Source organism: Rhinolophus sinicus, linkage group LG16 (assembly GCF_036562045.2).
Source record: "Rhinolophus sinicus isolate RSC01 linkage group LG16, ASM3656204v1, whole genome shotgun sequence".
NCBI classification, from domain to species: domain Eukaryota; kingdom Metazoa; phylum Chordata; class Mammalia; order Chiroptera; family Rhinolophidae; genus Rhinolophus; species Rhinolophus sinicus.
The window spans coordinates 2,828,924-2,849,075 of NC_133765.1; the positions used below are offsets into that span (position 1 = coordinate 2,828,924).

Below are 20,152 nucleotides of genomic sequence, written 5' to 3' on the forward strand. Positions count from 1 at the left end.
CATCTATCAGCTCTAATAGTTTCTTGGTGGAGTCTTTAGGGTTCTTTATATATAGTATCATGTCATCTGCATATAATGACAATTTTACTTCCTCCTTACCGATTTGGATGCCTTTTATTTCTTTTTCTTGTCTGATTGCTGTGGCTAGAACTTCCAGCACTATGTTGAATAGAAGTGGAGAAAGTGGGCACCCTTGACTTGTTCCTGATCTTAAGGGGAATGGTTTTCGCTTTTCCCCATTGAGTATGATGTTAGCTGTGGGTTTATCATATATGGCCTTTATTATGTTGAGATATAATTCCCACTTTCTTAAGGGTTTTTATCATGAATGGCTGCTGAATTTTATCAAATGCTTTTTCTGCGTCTATTGATATGATCATGTGATTTTTATTTTTCATTTTGTTAATGTGGTGTATCACATTAATTGATTTGCGGATGTTGAACCACCCTTGCATACCAGGGATGAATCCCACTTGATCATGGTGTATGATCTTTTTAATGTATTGCTGAATTCTGTTCGCTGATATTTTGTTGAGGATTTTTGCATCTATGTTCATTAGCGATATCAGCCTGTAGTTTTCTTTTTGTGTGGTGTCTTTGTCTGATTTTGGGATCAGGGTGATAGTGGCTTCGTAAAAAGTGTTTGGGAGTCTTCCCTCCCTCTGGATTTTTTGAAGAGCTTGAGGAGAATAGGTGATAATTCTTTTTTGAACGTTCTGTAAAATTCACCTGTAAAGCCATCTGGTCCAGGGCTTTTGTTTGTTGGGAGATTGTTGATTACTGATTCAATTTCCCTGGTGGTAATCAGTCTATTCAGGTTTCCTGTTTCTTCTTCAGTTTGCGTTGGGAGGTGTATGTCTCTAGAAACTGTCCATTTCTTCCAGATTGTCAAATTTGTTGGCATATTGCTTCTCACAGTAATTTCCTAAATTTTTTTTTGATATTTCTGCGGTGTCTCTTGTCACTTCTCTTTCATTTCTGATTTTATTAATTTGGGTCCTCTCTTTTTTTTTTAATGAGTCTGGCTAAAGGTTTGTCAATTTTTGTTTCTCTTCTCTAAAATCCAACTCTTGGATTCATTGATCTTTTGTATTGTTTTTCTGGTTTCTATTTCATTTATTTCTGCTCTGATCTTTATTATCTCCTTCCTTGTACTCCCTTTGGGCTTATTTTGTTGTTCTTTTTCCAGATCCCTTAAGTGTGAAGATAAACTGTTGATTAGTGATGTTTCTTGTTTCTTTAGGTAGGCCAGCAGTGCTATGAACTTCCCTCTTAGGACTGCTTTCGCGGCATCCCATAGATTTTGGGTCATCGTGTTTTCATTTTTGTTTGTCTTGAGAGATCTTTTGATTTCTTTCTTGATCTCCTGCTTGACCCATTCATTATTTAGTAACATATTATTCAGCCTCCATGAATTGGTGTGTCTTCCAATTTTTTCCTGTAGTTCATTTCTAATTTCATAGCACTGTTGTCAGAGAAGACAACTGGTATGATTTCAATTTCTTAAATTTATCAAGACTTGTTTTGTGGCCTAACATGTGATCTATCTTGGAAAATATTCCATGTGTGCTTGAGAAGAATGTATATCCTGCAGCTTTGGGGTGAAAAGCTCTGAAAATATCGATTAAATCCAAGTGGTCCAATGTGTCATTTAAGGCCATTGTTTCCATATTGATTTTCCATCTGGAAGACCTGTCCTTGTTGTCAGAGGTGTGTTGAAGTCCCCTACTATGATAGTGTTACTGTTGATCTCTGTCTTTATGTCAGCCAATATCTGTTTTATATATTTAGGTGCTCCTATGTTGGGTGCATAAGTGTTTACTAGGGTTATGTCCTCTTGTTGAATTGATCCTTTTATTATTATATAGTGCCCATCTTTGTCTTTTAATATTTTCTTCATTTTAAAGTCTATTTTGTCAGAAATAAGTATTGCAACTCCAGCTTTTTTCTCATTTCCTTTTGCATGGAATATCTTACTCCAACCCTTCACTTTCAGCCTGTGTGTCTTTTGATCTGAGGTGAGTCTCTTGTATACAGCATATACAAGGGTCTTGCTTTCTTATCCACTCAGCCACCCTATGTCTCTTGATTGGAGCATTTAATCCATTTACATTTAAAGTGATTATTGATAGGTACATAGTTATTGCCATTTTTAAATTTGTAGTTAGATTGTTTTCATCTTTCTTCTATTTACAGAAGTCCTTTTAGTATTTCTTGCAATGCTGGCTTGGTGGTAATAAATTCCTTTAGCTTATTCTTTTCTGGGAAGCTCTTTATCTCTCCATCAACTTTAAATGATAGCCTTGCTGGATAAAGCAATCTAGGTTGTAGGCCTTTGTTTTCCATCACTTTGAGTATCTCCTGCCACTCCCTCCTGGCCTTCAATGTTTCTGTAGAAAAGTCATTTGATAGTCTTATGGGAGTTCTCTTGTATGTAACCCTCTGTCTTTCTCTTGCTGCTTTTAGGATTCTCTCTTTGTCTTTAACCTTTGCCATTTTAACTATAATGTGTCTTGGTGTGGACCTGTTTGGGTTTATCCTGGTTGGAACTCTCTGCACTTCCTGGGCTTGTATGTTGGTTTCCTTCATCAGGTTAGGGAAATTTTCGGACATTATTACTTCAAATATGTTCTCAATCCCTTGCTTCCTCTCTTCACCTTCTGGTATTCCTATGATGTGCATGTTGTTGCGCTTGATGTTATCCCATAGGTCTCTTAAACCATTTCATTGTTTTTTATTCTTTTTTCTTTCTGTTGTTCTGTTTGGGTGATCTCTGCTAACTTGTCTTCTAAGTCGCTGATTCGATCCTCTGCTTCATCTAACCTGCTGTTAATTCCTTCATGTGAGTTCTTTATTTCAGTAATTGTGTTCTTTAGTTCTAACTCGTTGTTTGTTATGATTTCTACATTCTTCTTGATGTCGTCTCTAAGCTCCTTAAACATTCTTATCATCAGTGTTCTGAACTCTGTCTCTGATAGGTTGGTTACCTCTATTTCATTTGGTTCCATTTCTGGAGATTTCTTCTATTCTTTTATTTGGGACATGTTTCTTTGTTTCCCCATTCTGGCTGATTCTCAGTGTTTGCTTCGATGTATTAGGTAGATCCCCTAGAGTTCTTAGTTCTTTCTGGGTTATCTTATGTAGTATGTCCTTTATATTTGACTTGCACTACTTCGTTCTTATCCTCTGCATGTGCTCCAAAGGTGACTCTTGTGTTGTGTATATTGTCCTGTTACAGAAGATCTTTAATTGCTTTTCGCTTGTGAGTAGGTGGGGTTAATTCCTAGGCTGACTAGTTGTGAGACTTGGCTCTCCCACCACAGGGTGTTCTGCTGCATAAGGGTTGACTGCTTAAATGTGGTTTGGCATCTATGGGCTCTTGTGCCAGTATAGAATTCCCTCTGTGTGTGTCACTTGTAGGTCAAACCCGGTAGTACTCTGATTTGGTTTGGAGTTGGCCTCTGGATATGTTGAATCTTGTGCCTCTTAAGCTGGGCCCTGGTAGGACAATTTCAGAACAAAGTAAATCACCAAGCACAACAACAACAGCAACAAAGAAAAAATCAAATACATTCACATGTAAAAACAACCAACAACCGCCACTCAACACAGGCAAAAATATCAAAGATATAAAGACAAAACAAAACAAAACAAAAGGCAGCGCCAGTCTTGGCTTAAGCCCACCATGTAATTTCCAGGTTGTCCTCTGCTGTACCAAAGAGTCCCCTGCGTATTGTGCAGGCAGAGCCGGTCACCTGGTGCCCAGAGTGACCTTGGGACTACAGATTTAGATGAGTGGGGCTGAGGGGTCTGGAAGGTAGTTTTTACAAAACCAATGCAGTTTCTGACCTTGCCTGCACATATGCGTACTGAGAGTAGCACCACCAGCCCTGTGTCCCTTTCTCCTGAGTCTTAGGGCACTTCTTCCATGTGTGTGTGTGTGTGTGTGTGTGTGTGTGTGTGTGTGTGTGTGTGGCGGGCGGGAGATTTCTGAGCTGCTGAAAGCCGGGAGCTGCGTCTGCCACGTACTTCTGATCCCTGGGAGTGTGTCCATACATGTAATTGCTCTGCCCTAGGCAGGCCAGAAAGGGTGGGGGCTGGGGATGAGGGGTCTTCTCTTTCCCAGCCCAGCAGTGTCACACTCTTACCGCAGGCAAGAAAAGGTGGTGGCAGGGGGCAAAGGAGGCACCTCTCTCCTAGCCCAGCAAAAACCACACTCCTCCCAGCCTCCTCCCTGGGCCAGAGCCGCCTGCCAGTCTTCCCAGAGCCCGAGCACCAAGGCTCCTCTGCAATCTGACACCACTCCTCAGTTCAGGGGCCAGTTCAAGTCTCTGGAAGGACAGGGTTAGGATTGGAAGAGCAGGAGGAGGGGCCCAGGTATGGAGTTTGTGTCCTTTGTCCGGCCTAGGTCTTAACTGGAGGTATCAGCTGAGGTTATTGCCTCAAATGCTAAATATGCTGCCCCCCCAGCAGGAGAGATCAGCTGTGGGACACAGGGAAAGAGCCCACCTCCTGGCTTTTGTGTTCTCTGTTCCGTCCTGGGATCCCCTGCATCTCTGCAGCTGTGGATGTTGGTCGGGTTTCCATTGCCACAGATGCGGGCTGGGTCTCCACAGCCGTAGGTGCGGACCGCATTTCCACAGCCGATACTGACCACGTGTCCACTCCGCTCCCTTCCCTTTTCCCCACCTGCAAGTAATCCTTGCACGAGTCTCTTAGCTGTTCTGTGTGATGAGCAGAGAGTCCTTTGATGGGTTATAGATGTCCCGTTTCTGATAAGATCCGGAGGAGAACTCAAAAAGTGCGCCCTGCTGCCGCCATTCCTATGACATCACTCTTCTTTTTACTTTTTGATCATGGCTACTAGAAAAATTAAAATTACACATTTGACTTGCCTTACTGTGCTACTGGACTGTACTGATTTAGCCATATATGGCTCGAACACCTGCAATGACAGAGAATTCATTATGTCTGAATGCAAAATGCTACATCTTGGAATAGCTCTGACCCTCTTAAAAGGACAACTTCTCTGAGTATAATATAAGTCTCTCTAGATTTCAGATGGACTAACATTCTCATGACAAGTAGACTTAGAAATAGGTCTGGCTTTTTAGGTATACCGGCACAATAGGCAAATGCCATCGTATTGTTTCAAAATGTCCCATTAATGCTTCACCATCACAGTTCTTTAAGGGCTACTGAAACAGCTCCTTTCCAAAGGACAATATCTGACTCTAATCTGGTGTCATTTGACTTCTTCAACTCTTATACAGCCCAACACAGTGCCTGTAGGAGTTACAGTAAAGAATAAAAAATTATTTGTTGAATAAATGAGGACATAAGGAGTAGTAGATTGAATGAAAAGTCCACTATTGTATAAAAACAGAGGTATCATCTTATTCAAACACATTTTCAGGTGTCTGTGGCATCTGAAGTTAACTTAGTTTTCTTTTCTTGCAGAAAATGAAATTTCAGAAAACACTCTAGAAAGTTACAAGTCAAGGTCAAATAATGAAGAAACATCATCCCAAGAGAAAAATGACCAAAGTAAGTCAATGATGTGACCTGAGATTTGAAAACTGAGGTTCATTAATTTTTTGTTTTTAAGGGATAGGGTAAAAAATCAAAGTTTGATTTTTTTTTCTTCAAAATATGCTTTTTTAAAAAATTAAAGTTTATTGGGGTGACAATTGTTAGTAAAGTTACATAGATTTCAGGTGTACTATTCTGTATGACCTCATCTATAAATCTCATGGTGTGTTCACCACCCAGAGTCAGTTCCCCTTCCATCACCATATATTTGACCCCCTTACCCTCATCTCCCACCCCCTTCCCCCTTTACCCTCTGGTAACCACTAAACTATTGCCAGAGTCTATGAGTTTTTGTTTCTCATTTGTTTGTCTTGTTCTTTTGTTGTTTTTGGTTCATATACCACATATCAGTGAAATCATATAGTTCTCTGCTTCTTCTGTCTGACTTATTACGCTTAGCTTTATATTCTCAAGATCCATCCATGTTGTCACAAATGCTCCTATTTCATCTTTTCTTACCGCCAAATAGTATTTCATTGTGTATATATACCACAACTTCTTTATCTATTCATCTATCGAAGGACATTTTGGTAGTTTCCATGTCTTGGCCACCGTAAATAAAGCTGCAATGAACATTGGAGCACACGTGTCTTTATGGATAAATGTTTTCAGATTTTTAAAGCAGATACCCAGGAGAGGGATTGCTGGGTCATATGGCAATTCTATTCGTAATTTTCTGAGGAACCTCCACACTGCCTTCCATAACGGCTGCACCAGTCTGCATTCCCACCAACAGTGTATGAGGGTTCCTTTTTTTCCACAGCCTCTCCAACATTTGTTACTATTTGTCTTGTTGATGATAGCCATTCTAACTGGGGTGAGGTGATATCTCATTGTGGTTTATATTTGCATTTCTCTGATGATTAATGATGCTGAGCATTTTTTCATTTATCTATTTGCCATTTGTATGTCCTCTTTGGAGAAATGTCTCTTCAGGTTGTCTGCCCATTTTTCAATTGGGTTGTCTGTTTTTTTGTTGTTGAGTTGCATGAGTTCCTTGTATATTTTGGATATTAGCCCATTAGCGGAGGCACTGTTTGCAAAAATCTTTTCCCATTCATTTGATTGCCTCTTCATTTTGTCAATGGTTTCTTTTGCTGTGCAGAACCTTTTCAGTTTGATATAGTCCCATTCGTTTATTTTAGCTTTTACTTCCCTTGCCTTTTGAGTCAAATTCATAAAATATCTTAGAGTTTTCAGCATATAGGTCTTTCACATCTTTGGTTAAATTTATTCCTAGGTATTTTATTCTTTTTGCTGCAAATGCAAAAGGAATTGCTTTTTGTATTTCTTTTTTGAGATTTCATTGTTAGTATATAGGAATGCAATGGACTTTTGTACATTGATTTTGTAGCCAGCAACTTTACTGTATTCGTTGATTGTTTCTAATAGCTTTTTGGTGGAGTCTTTAGGGTTTTCTGTATATAGCAGCATGTCATCTGCAAAGACTGACAATTTAACTTCTTCCTTCCCAATTTGGATGCCTTTTATTTCTATCTAAGTTGGCTATTTCATTCTTCATTTTTCTATTGAGTTCTTAATCTCCAGAAATTCCATTTGGTTCTTTTTAAAAATTTTAATATCTTTCATAAAATGCTCATGTTGTTCTTTGATTGTGTTTCTTAGTTCATTAAACTGCCTTTCTGTGTTTTCTTGCATCTCGTTGAGTTTTTTCAGACTGCAATCTTGAATTCTCTGTCATTTAAGTCACATATTTCTGTATCTTTAAGTGCCTTTTCTGGAGACTTTTCACTTTCTTTCTGAGCTGTCTTGTTGCCTTCATGACAATTATTCATGACAATTAATAATTTATTATTTCGATTCCTAGACATCTACAGGAGTGGGTTCTGCAACAGGTTGATAGAAAGAGGTCTTTTGTTTTCCAGTATGTGTTGGTAGAATATTTTATTTTCTCTCCGACTGCAGCCTTTTTTTCTCTCTCACACTGGAGTGCTATGTTTTCTCTTCACTATTCCAGTTTCTCACGCAATGGGGGGATTCCCTGGGAGACGGGCTTCTCTTCTGTTAATAGTTCGCCTGGGTCACAGGGCGCAGTGTCCGTGTGGGTATGTGGAGAGCTTTTGAAGTTCCAAAGCTCTTCCTGCACCAGATTCAGAGCCCCTGTGTTTCAGCAGTTATGATTACTCATGCAGGGATCTGCCCAGATAGTTGGGGACAGGGGTAGAGTGGACTGTGAGAGGTGGCCTAGAGCAATGGCGGTGACCACCACCACAGCCAGTCTTCCTTCCACAGTCCCCTCCCCTTTGTCGGGACTAGTTGGGCTGTGAATCTGTGTCTGTGGACCACAGTTCTCAGAACTGCAAATATTCTGTTCTTTTGGTCTGACACTGCTACTGTTCTGCTTCTAGCACTAGGCAGGTGGGGTAGAGCGAGCTCTGGGGTGGTAGGGAGGGGGCGGCTAGTCTCAGTGCCTAAGGCTTCCATTCTCTGTTTGGCAGTGAGGGCTTAAACCACCGTTTTCAGCTTTCTTCCCTCAGTCTTGCTCCGAGGTCTCTGCCGTGAGCATTGGGTTGAGCCGTATTATATGCTGTCCCATCAGCCCTGTGGGCCATAAGCAGAGCCCTAGCAGTCTGAGTTCTTCCCTCTCCTGCAGCTGCGGTAGTTCCAGGATGAAGCAATCTCCGAGCACTGAGCTAGGTCTGCGTCCTGAGCCCGGGCGGCTCTGTCTCTGTACTTCTCCCTTCCCTCCTCCCCTGCTCGCACAATTTGCCCACCTTTAGGTGAATTCAGTAGTGAGCCTCTTCGTCTTGCCTGTCTGCTGTGCAGGGCGTCCTTTTTGGAGTTATAGTTGTTTGATTTGTTATAAATTCCAGGGGAGATTTCCAGATGCTCACCTTACACTGCCATTTTGATGACTTCCAAAGTTTGATTTTTTTATTAGTTCCAGGTGCACAAGACAAAGTGATACTTAGACATTTATCATTTATATCCCTCACACTGTGTGAACCCCCCTCCCCCATCCACTATCCCTCTGTTTACATTTCCACTGTCTCTATTCCTAATGCTGTACTCCACTTCCTGTAAGCATATATATATTCACTAGTGAGCCTCTACTACTTGTATATATATATGCACAAACTTGTAGTAGACATTCATTATTGTTCAGCTTCAGCTTCAGGTGCACAATGCAGTGATCAGGCATCTACATCATACCTGAGGTGGTCTCCCTAATGAGACAAGTGTCCATTGGATACCCTACAAAATCTTTACATTATTGATTACATTCCCCAAATTAATTTTCAAAACGCTGTGGCCATCTTGTGGTTACCAACTATTTTCTAAACGCCTCACCTTCCCCTTATCCCCACCTCCCCGCCCATCTAGCAACCCTCAGTTTTTCCTCTATGTCTCCAAAACTGTTTCTAATTAGTTCATTCCCTTATTCTTTTCTTTAGATTCCACATATAAGTGAGACCATATGCTATTTGTCTTTCTCTGTCTGATTTATTTAACATAATGTGCTTTGGGTCCACCCATGTTGTTGCAAATGGTAAGATTTCTTTCTTCTTTATGGCTGCGTAATACTCCATTGTATAAATGTACCACAGTTTCTTAATCCAGTCATCTACCAATGGGCATTTCAGTTGTTTCCATGTCTTGGCTATTGTGTATAGTGCTGCAATAAACATAGGCAAAGTTTGATTTTTAATACTAGAAAGTCAAACACCAAATCATCTTGTAGAACTTAAGGAACTGCATCTTTAAAAATGAAAAGTAAGAGTCATCAAATCTGGTGCAGGAAGAGCTTTGGAACTTCAAAAGCTCTCCACATCCCCACAAAGATGTGGTGCCCTATGAACCAGGCAAACTGTTAACAGAGGAGAAGCCCGCCTTCCAGGGAATCCCCCCATTGTGTGAGAAGCTGGAATAGTGTAGACAAAACATAACTCTACAGTGTGAGACAGAAAGAAAGGCTGCAGTCGGAGAGAAAATAAAACATTCTACCAACACGTACTGGAAAACAAAAAGACCTCTTCCTATCAACCTGTTGCAGAACCCACTCCTGTAGATGTCTAGGAAGATAAATAATAAATCATTAATTGTCATGAATAACGACAGCAACACGACAGCTCAGAAAGAAAGGGAAAAGTCTCCAGAAAATGAACTTAAAGATATGGAAATATGTGACTTAAATGACAGAGAATTCAAGATTGCAGTTCTGAAAAAACTCAACGAGATGCAAGAAAACACAGAAAGGCAGTTTAATGAACTCAGAAACACAATCAAAGAACAACATCAATGTTTTACGAAAGAGATTGAAATTTTAAAAAAGAACCAAATAGAATTTCTGGACATTAAGAACTCAATAGAAAAATAAAGAATGAAATAGCCAGCTTGGGAAGTAGAGTGGACCATTTGGAGGAAAGGATCAGTGACATCGAAGATAGGAACCTGGAAATGAAAAGGATGGAAGAAGAAAGAGAATTGAGACTTAAAAGAAATGAAAGAACTCTACAAGAACTTTCTGACTGCATCGGAAAGAGCAATATAAGAACAATGGGCATGCCAGAAGGAGAAGAGAGAGACAAGGGAACAGAGAGTATATTCAAACAAATAGTCGATGAGAATTTCCCTAACTTGTAGAAAGAACTGGATCCTCGAATCCAAGAAGCAAATAGAACACCTAATTACCTCAAGCCCAACAGGCCTTCTCCAATGCACATTGTATTGAAGCTGTCAAAAATCAATGACAAAGAAAGAATCCTCAAGGCAGCCAGGGAAAAGAAGCAGGTAACCTACAAAGGCAAGCCCATTAGATCATCATCAGATTTCTCAACAGAAACTCTACAAGCCAGGAGGGAGTGGAACCAAATATTCAAACTATTGAAAGAGAGAAATTATGAGCCAAGAATAATATATACAGCAAAGATATCCTTTAGATATGAAGGAGGAATAAAGACCGTTCCAGACATACAGAAGCTGAGGGAATTTTCTAATACATGACCTGCACTACAGGAAATACTAAAGGAGGCTATTCGACCACCATCAACAGGGACAATTTGTGGCAACCAAAACATAAAATGGGGGAGAGTAAAGTAAAGGCTTGAACTGGAATATTGGAATGGAGAAAGTAAGCATGCTGAAGAAAATGGAATACTACAAATATAAAATTCTCTTTTACATAAACTTAAGAGTAACCACTCAAAAAAAGTCCAGAACTGAAATATATACTGTAATAAAAGAAGAAACAGAGGGAATCATCATAGAATACATCACATGGAAATAATAGACAACAAGAAAAAGGCTAAGAAACAATAGAGACACAGTCTTACCAGAAAACTACAGGTAGAATGATAGGAAATCATCACATATCAGTAATCACCCTCAATGTAAATGGACTGAACTCACCAATAAAAAACCACACAGTAGCAGATTGGATCAAAAAACTAAGCCTAACCATATGCAGCCTCCAAGAGACACATCTCAGCTACAAGGACAAGCATAGACTCAAAGTGAAAGGGTGGAAATTGATACTCCAAGCAAATGGTACCCAGAGAAAATCAGGTGTAGCCATAGTGATATCAGATGAAACAGACTTCAGGGTGAAAAGATAACAAGAGACAAAGATGGACATTTCATAATGGTGAAGGGGATTATACAACAAGAAGACATAACAGTCATCAATATTTATGTCCCCAACAGGGAGCACCAAAATACACCAAGCAACTACTAACAGAACTAAAGGGAGAAATTGACCAAAACACAATTCTACTAGGGGACCTAAATACATCATTGACAGCTATGGATAGATCATCCAAACAGAAAATAAATAACGAAATAGCAGCCCTAAATGACACATTAGATGAAATGGACATAATTGACATTTATAGAGCACTTCATCCTAAAACATCAGACTATACATTCTTTTCTAGTGTACACGGAACATTCTCAAGGATAGACCATATATTGGGACATAAAATCAGCCTCAGCAAATTTAAGAAGGTTGAAATCATACCAAGCATATTCTCTGATCACTAGGCTTTGAAATTGGATATCAACTGCAAAAAGAAAGCGGGAAAAAACACATATACATGGAGATTAAACAACATACTTTTAAAGAATGACCTGGTCAAAGAAGGAATTAGAGGAGAGATCAAAAGATACAAAGAAACAAATGACAATGAAAATACATCCTACCAAAATTTTTGGGATTCAGCGAAAGCAGTTTTAAGAGGGAAATTTATCTCATTACAGACCTATCTCAAGAAACAAGAAAAATCCCAAATAAATAACCTCACGTTACACCTTAAAGAACTAGAAAAAGAAGAACAAATGAAACCCAAGGTCAGCAGAAGAAAAGAAATAATAAAAATCAGACCAGAACTAAATGAAATAGAGATCAAAAGGACAATAGAAAAAGTTAATGTGACAAAGAGCTTGTTCTTTGAAAAGATTAACAAAATTGACAAATCCTTGGCTAGTCTCACTAAGATAAAAAGAGAGAAGACACCAATTAACAAAATCAGAAACGAAAAAGGAGAAGTTATCACGGACACCACAGAAATACAAAGGATCATCCAAGAATATTATGAAGGACTATATGCCACCAAATTCAACAACCTAGAAGAAATGGACAAGTTCTTAGAAACATATAGCCTTCCTAGGCTGAACCATGAAGAACTGGAAAATCTAAACAGTCCGATCACAGGTAATGAAATTGAATCAGTCATCCAAAACCTTCCCAAAAGCAAAAGTCCGGGACCAGATGGCTTCACTAGTGAATTCTACCAAACTTTCAAAGAGGATCTAATACCAATCCTGCTCAAATTCTTCCAAAAAATTGAAGAAGAAACAGTACTCCCTAACTCATTTTATGAGGCCAACATTACCCTGATACCAAAACCTGGTAAGGACAACACAAAAAAAGAGAACTGCAGACCAATACCTCTGATGAATACAGATGCAAAAATCCTAAGCAAAATTCTAGCAAATCGAATACAACAATGCATTCAAAAGATTATTCATCACGACCGAGTGGGGTTCTTCCCTGGGGCACAAGGATGGTTCAACATCCGTAAATCCATCAATGTGATACATCACATAAACAAAATAAAGGACAAAAATATTATGATTATATCGATTGATGCAGAAAAAGCATTTGAAAAGATACAATATCCATTTACGATTAAAACACTTAATAAAATAGGTATAGAAGGAAAATAACTTAGCACAATAAAGGCCACATATGACAAGCCCTCAGCTAATCTCATAATTAATGGTGAAAAACTGAAGCCTTTTGCTCTGCGTTCAGGAACACGACAGGGCTGTCCCCATCACCTCTGCTTTTCAACATAGTGTTGGAAGTCCTTGCCAGAACAATCAGGCATGAGAAAGAAATAAAAAGCATCCAAATTGGGAATGAAGAAGTTAAATTGTCACTCTTTGCAGATGACATGATGCTATATATTGAAAACCCCTAAAGACTCCACCAGAAAGCTATTAGAAACAATCAACGAATACAGTAAAGTTGCTGGCTACAAAATCAACGTACAAAAGTCCATTGCCTTCCTATATACTAACAATGAAATCTCAGAAAAAGAAATACGAAAAACAATTCCTTTTGCAATTGCAGCAAAAAGAATAAAATACCTAGGAATAAACTTAACCAAGGATGTGAGAGACCTATATGCTGAAAACTACAGGACATTTTTAAAAGAAATTGAAGAAGACACAAAGAAATGGAAAGACATTCCGTGCTCATGGATTGGAAGAATCAACATAGTTAAAATGGCCATATTACCCAAAGCAATATACAGATTTAATGCAATCCCCATCGAAATCCCAATGGCATTTTTTAAAGAAATAGAACAAAAAATCATCAGATTTGTTTGGAATACAAAAGACCCCGAATAGCCAAAGCAATCTTAAGAAAAATGAACAATACTGGAGGTATCACACTCCCTGACTTTGGCTTGTACTACAGGGCTACAATAATCAAAACAGCATGGTATTGGCAGAAAAACAGACACGTGGACCAATGGAATCGAATTGAAAACTCAGAAATAAAACCACATAAATATGGACAGATAATTTTTGACAAAGAAGCAAAACCATACAATAGAGAAAAAAACAGCCTCTTCAGTAAATGGTGCTGGGAGAATTAGAAAGCCACGTGCAAAAGACTGAAACTGGACTGCTATTTGTCACCATGTACCAAAATTAATTCAAAATGGATCAAAGACTTAAGCATAAGACCTGACACAATAAACTGCATAGAAGAAAACATAGGTACTAAACTTATGGACCTTGGGTTCAAAGAGCATTTTATGAATTTGACTCCAAAGGCACGGGAAGTAAAAGCTAAAATGAATGAATAGGACTATATCAAACTGAAAAGCTTCTGCACATCAAAAGAAACCATCGACAAAATAAAGAGGCAACCAACTGAATGGGAGATTTTTGCAAACAGTGCCTCCGATAAGGGACTAATATCCAAAATATACAAGGAACTCATGCAACTCAACAACAAAAAGCAAACAACCCAATTGAAAAATGGGCAGAGGACCTGAAGAGACATTTCTCCAAAGAGGACATACAAATGGCAAATAGACATATGAAAAAATGCTCAACATCACTAATCATCAGAGAAATGCAAATCAAAACCACAATGAGATATCACCTCACCCCAGTCAGAATGGCTATCATCAACAAGACAAATAGTAACAAGTGTTGGAGAGGCTGTGGAGAAAAAGGAACCCTCATACACTGTTGGTGGAAATGCAGACTGGTGCAGCCACTATGGAAGGCAGTGTGGAGGTTCCTCAAAAAATTACGAATAGAATTACCGTCTGACCCAGCAATCCCTCTCCTGGGTATCTACCCAAAAAATCTGAAAACATTTATCCATAAAGACATGTGTGCTCCAATGTTCATTGCAGCTTTATTTACGGTGGCCAAGACATGGAAACAACCAAAATGTCCTTCGATAGATGAATGGATAAAGAAGTTGTGGTATAGATACACAATGGAATACTATTCGGCGGTAAGAAAAGATGAAATAGGACCATTTGTGACAACATGGTTGGATCTTGAGAATATAATGCTAAGTGAAATAATTCAGACAGAAAAAGCAGAGAACCATATGATTTCACTGATATGTGGTGTATGAACCAAAAACAACAAAAGAACAAGACAAACAAATGAGAAACAAAAACTCATAGACACAGACAATAGCTTAGTGGTTACCAGAAGGTAAGGGGGGAGGGGGGTGGGAGATGAGGGTAAAGGGGATCAAATACATGGTGATGGAATGAGAACTGACTCTGGGTGGTGAACACATAATGCGATTTATAGATGATGTAATACAGAATAGTACAACTGAATTCTATGTAACTTTGCGAACAGTTTTCACCCCAATAAACTTTAATTAAAAATAAATAAATAAATAAATAAATAAATCTGCATAATTAAAAAAATGAAAAGTAGCAGTTAAATCCATCTAACTGAAGGTATACCCCTCTGGCAAGCCATGTCTGAGTCCTCACTGACACACACAGGCCCAGCTCTGGATTATATGTCCCTCCTGTACTCTAGAGTATCCTATATACATCTCTGCCAACGAGAAACTTCCACGCCACACTGTCATTTTTGGTGTGTTGATTTAGCTACCACAGTGCTCGTTCAGGTGGTGAATAATTGGATTTACTTTATATGTATCCCCAGATCCTAGCACAGACTTGGCACAAATGGAATGTTTGATAAATATGTATTTAATAAATGAATACAAGGCTTAACTAATTCAAGCAGAAATAGTTCAGATTTTTTGGATGACTTCATTGCAATTCCTCAATCCAAACATGTAAAGAAAATGAAAAGAATCTGAAAGCAATGGAATGGGGGGGAGAGAGAGAGAGAGAATTCCTGACAACGATCCAGTAGACAGAAGCTAGAACTATAGTAAAGCAAGAATCTTATACCTTCTAACCATTTGTTTCCTCCATGCAAATATTCTACCAGGCAGGAGGTTGCAAGAAATGCAGTGAGCTTTGCCACTAGTTTCTATTGGTTTTATTGAGGTTTTTGTAGGAAGCATGCCTTTTACAGCATCTCTGCCTTTTTTGTTTGCTTGTTTTGACCTAGTAGCGTGTGAAATGGGAAGGGAGAATAGCTGTACCAGCGGGGAGTGTGGCACGAGGGAGCGGACTGTGGAGAACTGGGGTTTGGAGGGGAAATTGTGTATCAGCTACATATAGTCTGTTGTATTGCAACCCGTGTTTCTATAACATCCATCACATCACGCTTGCCTGGCATATAGGAGAATGATGTCAATATAATGTGTAAGTTGTGTTGCTTCCTATGCCAATTTTCCTAGGCAAGGGTAACTAAAACAGTAGAATTACAGCCTTTAGCAGGAAAAGAAAAGCTCTCTCAGCTCAGCTACTGAACAAGCAGAAACTCTTGCAGTTCAAGTTTAAGAAAGTTTAAAGCCCTCGAGGACCTGCATTCAGGACTCCCTACCAGGACCCAGAAAGGTCCCCAGGGACTTGCCACATCTCGTGGAGGTTCACTTTCTCCAGGGCTCTTATACCCACTTCCATCCTCCTTTCCTTACTGCCCTCAAATCCAGCTTTTCAACTATATCAGTTGTGCTCAGTTAAAAGATACCTTCTGGAGGGTAAGGGGGGCGGGGGGTGGGGGGTGGGAGATGAGGGTAAGGGGGATCGAATATATGGTGATGGAAGGAGAACCGACTCTGGGTGATGAACACACAATGGGATTTATAGATGATGTAATACAGAATTGTACACTTTAAATCTATGTAATTTTACTAACAATTGTCACCCCAATAAATTTAATTAAAAAAAAAAAAAGATACCTTCTGGAGCTGCTCAAGTCTCTGTGTACCAAGTTGCAGAGGCTTTGAAAGTTCTGCCCCAACATTATTTTCCTCATAAGCCCTGTTACTTATAGTACGAAATTTTGCTGAAGGCAATGTGTTTTTTTCCTACCAACACATATGCTATTTTTATAGCAGAAATGTCTATCTAGTTTACGTCAGGTTTATGAGTATATTGTTTATGTAACAAGACTTTCTAAAAATTAGACTATAAAAAGACATTCAGATTATTTATCAGCGTCAGTGAATTTCATATTTGATTTTTAAAGACATTAACATATGGACCTAAAAATACCATATGCAATCAGTGTTTCAAATAAAGGGGTGCAATGCTGTTCAAAATAAATTTTCATCTATGACATTTTTTTCCAGCTTCCCATTCTAAGAGCTGCATGAACTACATCACACAGTTGTACTCAGAAGCAAAAACAAAGAAGAAGAAAAATGCACAACATTTAAAGTTAAAAGGAGAACATGCTCATATGCCAGAGAGCATTGTGTAGTGCTCCCTGCAATAGAAAATATGATTTCAAGGCAACCATATTGTTACCTAAGTGGACAACTTATGGGAAGGAGCATTATTACTGTGACAGGAAAAACGGACTTTGAGTGCAATGCAAGGTGGCATCCTCCCATGGTAACCTGCCCCGGATTCAGAGCAGCAAAATGAAGACCAAACCATGGACTTAAGCCTTCGTATTTTAAAAAACAAGTAAATAACCTGTTATGCCTGACACTACTTCAGAGCAGGAAGATTCTACTAAGCCTTGGGATCAGGGTCAATGTGACCAACTAGCATCTTACTGTGAAGGGAACAGGAATTTTTAGATGGAACTAGTGGAACTAAACTAATTTTATTTAATCTTTCCTTTTGGTCTCCAAATAAAGAGCTTTGGGATGAAAAGGACATAAAAAAGTTCTCTAGTCCGAGACGCTTACTTTCAAGACAACTTTAAAATGTGACCAGCAGGTAAAGTGTCAGGGGAGCGTGGCACATAAACAATGAATGAGTCAGACGAGCATGACCACCCTGAAACAAGTATGAGTTCAAGGTCGGCCCGAAGATTCGATTTTCTTGCTAAATCACAAAAGCTGACCTGGTGACAAAGTTGTGTTTTGTTTTTTTAATGACACTTCATTACAGAAACATGTACAAAATAAAAAATGAGTTTAACTTACTGATTATTGATGTAATGGATGCTTTTTAAAATATTACTTAACAAGGACCTGAATATGCATATATTTGTTTTTCTAGTGGTTGCGTTCCAAGTTCTATTTCCTACTTTCACTTTCACATCTGAAAGTGGCATGTGACATGTCTTTTTCCCCCATCAGTTTATTTAAGGTAGAGCAAACTCTGACATTTATTTATGACATTTCTCATTGTTTGGACCTGAATAAACTAAGTCTAAAATAATAACCCCCCAGCTTAGCACACACACTCATGTTACGAGTTTGTACTTTGTTACAGGGGTCAGATACAGCTGTGCTGATTTTTTTTCTTTTGGTAATTTACTTTTTTAAAAATCACAAAATTACTGAAAGGTGTACAGAGAGCAAAACATTTTTCCATCTGAACCATTTGAGAGTAACTTGATATGTCGCCCCAAATATGTGAGTGTGTATTTCCTACAAACAAAACATTCTCCTCTATAACCACAATACAACCACCAAAATCGGGAAATTAACATTGATGTATTTCTACTGACAGTCCTGACTCCATTCAAGTTTCTCCAATTGTCCCAGAAGATTGAGTTCAGAATCATGTTTCATTTTATTAATAGTCTCATAGGTTTTGGACAGTTCCTCAATCTTTCCTCCACTTTCATGACCTGGGCATTTTTTAAGATTACCGACATTATTTTGTAGATTGTCCCTCAGTCTGGCTTTGTCTGATGTTTCCTTGTGATTAAATTCAAGTTATGCAATTTTGACAGGACTATTGCAGAGGTGATGTTTTAATCACATTGCATTTTATTTATTTCATTATTGATGATGTTTATTCTGATCACTTGATTAAGATGGTGTCTGACTTCTCCACATAAAGTTACTCTTGTCTTCTTTCTAAGATAATATTTTGTGGGGAGATGCTATTTGTTTCTCATCATACTTTCACGTTATTCATTTATTTACTTATGTCTATATGGACTCATGGTTTCTTCTGTTATTCAATGTTATTATCAAATTAATCTGTTGTTAATTTGATGATCAAATTATGGAAACAGGCTTGTGTCCTTCTTGTCCTCAATCTTTGAGCACTTTTTTGCTTTCTGGTACAAGATATTGCAGGCTTATCTTGAGTTTTTCCTGCCTCAGCCCTGTAATCAGCGATTTCTCCAAGGATCCCTGGTTCCATTTACTGGAAAATGGTATTTAAAATCTAATACCCAAAGGCTAGGTGTACTCATTGCTTTTGGGATATCACATGTTTTGGAGTTACATGTTATGATTAGCCTGCCTGGGGTTGTTGGTGGCTTAGCACATATTTCCTGGGGCTGCAGCTCCTTCCTACCTCCATCAGGAGGGCTGGTCTCCTTCACAAGTAGGTGGCATGAGTGATGCCAGAGGGAGCGTCCACCGAGCTGAGTTGGACCCTGTTAGACCCGACCAGGATGCGTGCCGTCAGAGTGAGGGTGTGTAACCTCTTCCTGTGTGGACATAGGACGTGGTGGGAGGATGTCTGAGTGACTTGGAGCAGTTCTGGCAGCAAATATATGTTTGAATAGCTACATCATATGACTCCTACTTCCTACCAGCTCTCAGTTCTCTGTCTGAGAATGACTGCTTATGCAAAGGCCTTTCCTCGGAGTTTTTCCTACCTAAGTGTCCCTCCCTCCATTATGTAATATATTGATTAACCAAATGAGAAATGCAGGCACATGAAGGCCCCAGCCTGGAGGTGGTCACATCATTCCGTCACAGCTCTGGAGTCTTGCTCTGGGAATTCGTATGTGGGGTTCATGGCTGGAAACTAGTCATTTCCACGCAGGATGCAGGGAGAAGCCCGAGACCTGTTGATCTACTACTGGGCCATTCCTTCAGACACAAAAAGAGGCCACCTGGGCCAGGGGAGACCGCTGTGTTAAATAAATGCACCAGTTCATCCCAAATCACAACCTTGACCCTGGGCAGAAAGAGAACTCCATTATGGGAAGGTCACTGAAGATACAGCTGAAGCACAGACTTAATTTCAGGGTAAGTCAGCTCAGTAGATAGAGCTAGGGAATATATTTATACATGTATGTATATATGTGTCTATGTGTGTGTGTATATTTAACTCCATCTATTGTAAATCGTGATTTTATTCTAGTTTTCTTCCTTTCTGTATTTGTAACTACCTTTTCTGAGAAACCTGGCTTTCATTAACATATTTATTTATTTATTTATTTGCTCGATGCCTGTATATAAGCAACCTCAGATCTCTGCTACCATCCCACTCTCCTTGAGATTGTCCTCCACTTGCTGCTTAACTTCTGACTCCCCATGCTGTGTTACCATCCCATCATGTGGAGGCTCTCCTCACCAAACTTAGACTCTGACACCCCACACCGGTCGCCCCACTGTGTAGAAACCCAGTCCGCACACTTAAACACACACTGCTGCATGGTAACTCTGTGCCCAGCTCAGAATCAGATGCTGTTTGCTGGGCAGCCTCCTAGGAACACTGACCCCTGACGGGGTTGACACTCAGATTCCCTCTCC

General features: G+C 39.3%; 1 protein-coding gene across 2 annotated transcripts in view; it reads left to right on the forward strand.

Annotated features, from left to right (window-relative positions):
* CRTAM (cytotoxic and regulatory T cell molecule) overlaps positions 1-17,629 on the forward strand; it is a 47,237-nt gene extending 29,608 nt beyond the window's left edge. Inside the window, exons 9-10 of one of the 2 annotated variants that reach the window (XM_019718581.2) lie at positions 5,461-5,547; positions 16,823-17,629. In XM_019718581.2, the coding sequence (XP_019574140.2) occupies positions 5,461-5,547; positions 16,823-16,953 (218 nt within the window). In that variant the 3' untranslated portion in view covers positions 16,954-17,629. The remainder of the gene's footprint in view (positions 1-5,460; positions 5,548-16,822) is intronic. The other variant, XM_074321458.1, reaches the window with a different exon arrangement.
* Positions 17,630-20,152: the final 2,523 nt, after the last annotated feature.